Below are 4295 nucleotides of genomic sequence, written 5' to 3'. Positions count from 1 at the left end.
TGCAAGCATGCTTCAAGGCAATAACTGGTCACTCTCAAACTGCCATTAATTGCACGATTAAAAGCAAAGAATGTCTCTTCGAGTGCAGCCGGCGTTTAGCTCTGATGCACAACAGCTCTCTAATGCAGTGGGACATACCTTTATACATTGCTATATCTATCTGTGGTAAAGTGCCTTTAAGGAGATTTCTGGATCTAATGCAATTGAACTGTCTTTAATATCTTGTACATTTGAAACTATCATCATTTGCTTAATCATTAATTACAGCTATTAGAATCCACTACTTGTGAGCTCTGGATATTTATTAGCTGAGTAAAATATTTCAGTAAACTACAGGATTATAATATATAGTGAATATTTTCTGATACAGTGCTTTTGAAAGAAAGCATTATTTGCTATGAAGAGAAAATAACGCAAGAGTAAACGTGATCAGTAATATATATAGCAAATGGAGAAACTTAAAATTTCGGTATAATATCACATGTACAGAGATCTTTACAAACAAAATAAATAGAAACTTGCACATCTTATATTATTCTATATATGTCACCGTTTATCTGTTCAGTCAGTTAAAGTGTACATTCACTGATTGAACAGATAAACGGTGACATATATATAACTACAAATTAATTTTATTGGCGATATATACGAATATCTTTTTATTTGTAAATGCCTGTCTAACATAACCTTAAGATTCGTAATTTATATAGCAAACATGGACTTTGTTAGATCAGTCTCGATAAATATTTTACTTTAAGCTATCCGTATGCTAATATATATCCTTTAGATATTTGTATACTCTACAGTGTATGTTAATGTCCTATTCTGTTTTGTTAACGGTAGACATTCATAGCTTCATTAGTAGCCGTACTCTAGCTCTGAATAATAATCAACAGTAATATCTTTGCGAATATTTACAGCTGCTCTCAAATTAGGCTTATGTACAACAATTCTCGATATCCGCCTTCACAAAAAAATACAGATAGAATACTGCTGCATAATTTCAGTTAAAATAATACAAATCTTTCAGTTAGCACTGGTGGCAGCAACCTTTTCATTACCATTGGCTTGTAACATATCCAAAACTTGCTTAATCAATTTATTGGTTTCAGAATGATTCGAATAGCTAATCATTTTAATGTCTGACTTTACATCTTCGATTGATTCTTTTAGTAGACTTATTCTACAAAATAATTTTAAAACATTAATTGTAATATAATTAGCATGATGTTTAACAGCATAATTCTTACTCTGTTTGTTGCCTTAGAACGAAAGCGTTTAAACTTCTCCAATCAAATTCTGGATTAACATGATCTTTTTCTTCTTGAATCATTGCTATATTATCGGTTAAAGAATGCCAAGTTTGCTAAATAGTGTTAAGAAGAATAAATTTTACTTTAAAACTTTTCTAGAAGATTGCTTTCAATAGCATACGGCTCTTGTATGCTTCACACACAATCTGATTATTTTCGATGGCACCCTTTCGTTAAAAAATCGAAGTTATATTCCGTTCAAATTCCTCTATAATATTTATTTATACCCGTAAAAGGATATCTCCAAATAGTTTTGGCCTGATTTAACTTACACAATTATATTTTTCAGGGTGCCATCGAAATTAATCCGACTCAAAATTAAAATGATTTTCTTTGCTTCCTTATAAAGATATCTATATCGCTTAGTCTATTTTACCTTTTGCAAATAACTCGAATTTTTATCTTTTCTGACGATTAATCCTGGACTATACAAAATCTTCCTCAGATATATTGAATATGATTCGTAAATTCCAATAAGTGACTCATATTGACTTTTAGCTAGGTTTAAACTAGCGGTTTCCCTGACTTCGTTAATATCACCTACCGCAAGACCAATCTAAGTCATTTCCAATATGTTTTGTTAGATTAGAAATGTTCAAATTAATTAATATACTTCAAAAGTATAGTGCATCTACTTAATATCTAAATCAGTTGACAACTTTTCTGCCAAGTCAAAATCAATAACTCTGGGGCTATTCATGATAGCAATCAAATATTTTAAATCAAATAGCAATCTCTAAGACTGAAAGTTAAAACCTATTATAAATTTAAATAATTTTATGGTAAATATGAATAATTCATGGTTACGGCTATAACGTATCGATATAATTATTTGAAAGTTTGAATAAAGATTCATGTAGGATATTTATATAGCAATGCCGAAAAATCACCATTATAACTTAATTAATCAAATATATTATCTGCATTTTTCATTTCTTTCTCGATAACTGCTACAATAACTCTATTAATAATTAATTAAACTATACCCAATCTTTAAAATCTTACCAGTAAATTTGAAAATGCGATATTAATAATAATAACCATGGCTGCAAATAATATTAATTCTATTTTAAATCCCGTGAGTCTTCCAGTATTAAATAACTGATGGAAGTTGTTAGCATAATTAAGCTCTCCGGCAGACATGGTCAATACAGTGACTAATGCAGCATCAAATTGTCTGAATGTTGCCTGTATTTGTAAAATTAAATTAAATAGAAGATGAAACTAAGACAATATGCGATCGGTTAAGCAAAGTAGTATTTTTAAACTATATGATTAACTACTTCAATAAGAAATACAATAAAGCTAAAAATTGATTTTAATACATATATGGGTGCTAGTTGAGACCTCCTTACCTCATCATTTAATATTATTGCAAAAGCCCCAGCAAATGCCACAAGTAACAGTATAAAAACAACTGAAACTCTGATGATGGTCGTAATGGTAGTAATAAGCATCGAAATATACAGACCTAATCTGGAAAAACTAGTAAAATGTATTTAAATATTAGCTTACGGTATGCCATGATAATCTGATATATGACATCTCTTGATTCAATCTATTAAATCGTTCGTGCCCGCAAAATTGATTCACCGTTTTAATTATAATCGGGTTTGATAAAGAGCTTTTCTAATGAAATTGGAACATATAAACTGCTTTATCTATATTTTCGATTATGTAAATAGGTTATGCTGTTATACTGCACACAATTTCTAACAGTGCAGTATTTAAAATATACCATCCTAACTATCTTTGCTATGGTATGAGATTTTCATTAGTATTTTAGTTCAGTTTTCATATTGAAGTCTAATTAAAATAGTAATCCATCTTGATTTAACAAAAGTAGTACACTCAGTTATGCATAAGCTTTGCAGTATATAAGTCTATAGAACAGGTTATAAATAAAATATTTATCTAAATGTATTTTGTGATATATTATGACCGATCATAATTATCGACCGTTATCTAATTTGTGAAAATGTTATCGCGTAAGTTGATATTTGTAAGGTGCCGTTACAAGATCGATATTTCTGTTCAGCTGTACAGCGGTGAGAACAAAAAAATTTTATTTTAATACTCTAGTTGTACTGGATACGCTGAGAGATTTCTAGCAGTTCTTCCTTGTTTAAAGTAAAGGAGTTTCCATAATGCAACAATCTTACATATCTACGTGATCCTTAAATTAGTCTTGCCTTCTTATTATGAATATAACGTTGATAAATAAGCAAAGAATAAGAAGTGCTCCAATCCGGAGATTTTCGTAATCGATGGGCTTATTGAACGGTAGAGCATAAAGCAATCCAAGAACTGCCATAAACAGTTCAAACATAGTTTGCTTTATAAAACGGAGAATGATTCGCCTCTATAGTTAAAAGGATTAGCAACAGGATCTCATCAATATATGTTATTAGAACAATTGGTTTCAGCGTTTTCACTTTTTCAATTCTTTATTTTAGGTCTTTGTCACAATTACTAACTTTAACATCCATCTACAACAATGGAAATGAGTCTGATGTTATAGTTAGTATAAATCAGACCAAGTATATTGGTGTCACGTTCTGTGATAGTTCCATAATTAGTATGTTACCTTCTTTCTATATATGGTTAAATATCACGATGTTATTATCACGTCATGCGTATATAGATGTAGTTATGGTACTATATTAAGCTTATCTATATATGTATTCTCATGTTGCCATACTCGGTATGATATTCTATTTGTAATGTCTAAACTAGGGAAACCTCTCTCTTAGTGATGATCTTGTGATCTACTGGCGTAGATCAAAGGTCACAATAAAGAAAGTATATAAACTCATTATTTTAACAATAAAGTTAGTTCTTCAACTTAATTACTGGGCCTCCTTGCTGAGTGCAGATCTAGTACTTGTTATAAAAATTTGGAAGTTGTAACAATTGGTCAATACAGTACTTACCCCGGATGCAAGAATATAGCTAAAACCACAAATCATAATCATAACCGTA

General features: G+C 30.2%; 1 protein-coding gene across 1 annotated transcript; it reads right to left on the bottom strand.

The window, feature by feature from the left end:
- Positions 1–1026: 1026 nt before the first annotated feature.
- On the bottom strand, positions 1027–2456 carry TRIADDRAFT_62566 (uncharacterized protein; the record flags this gene model as incomplete). Its single annotated transcript, XM_002118499.1, has 4 exons — positions 1027–1183; positions 1251–1366; positions 1690–1869; positions 2319–2456. The coding sequence occupies 4 exons, from the start codon at positions 2454–2456 to the stop codon at positions 1027–1029; spliced, it is 591 nt and encodes a 196-aa protein (XP_002118535.1).
- Positions 2457–4295: the final 1839 nt, after the last annotated feature.

The sequence above is a fragment of the Trichoplax adhaerens genome, genomic scaffold (genome assembly GCF_000150275.1).
Source record: "Trichoplax adhaerens TRIADscaffold_141 genomic scaffold, whole genome shotgun sequence".
NCBI classification, from domain to species: Eukaryota; Metazoa; Placozoa; class Uniplacotomia; order Trichoplacea; family Trichoplacidae; genus Trichoplax; species Trichoplax adhaerens.
The sequence above is the reverse complement of the archived record's forward strand: the minus strand, read 5'-3'. Positions and strand labels throughout refer to the sequence as shown.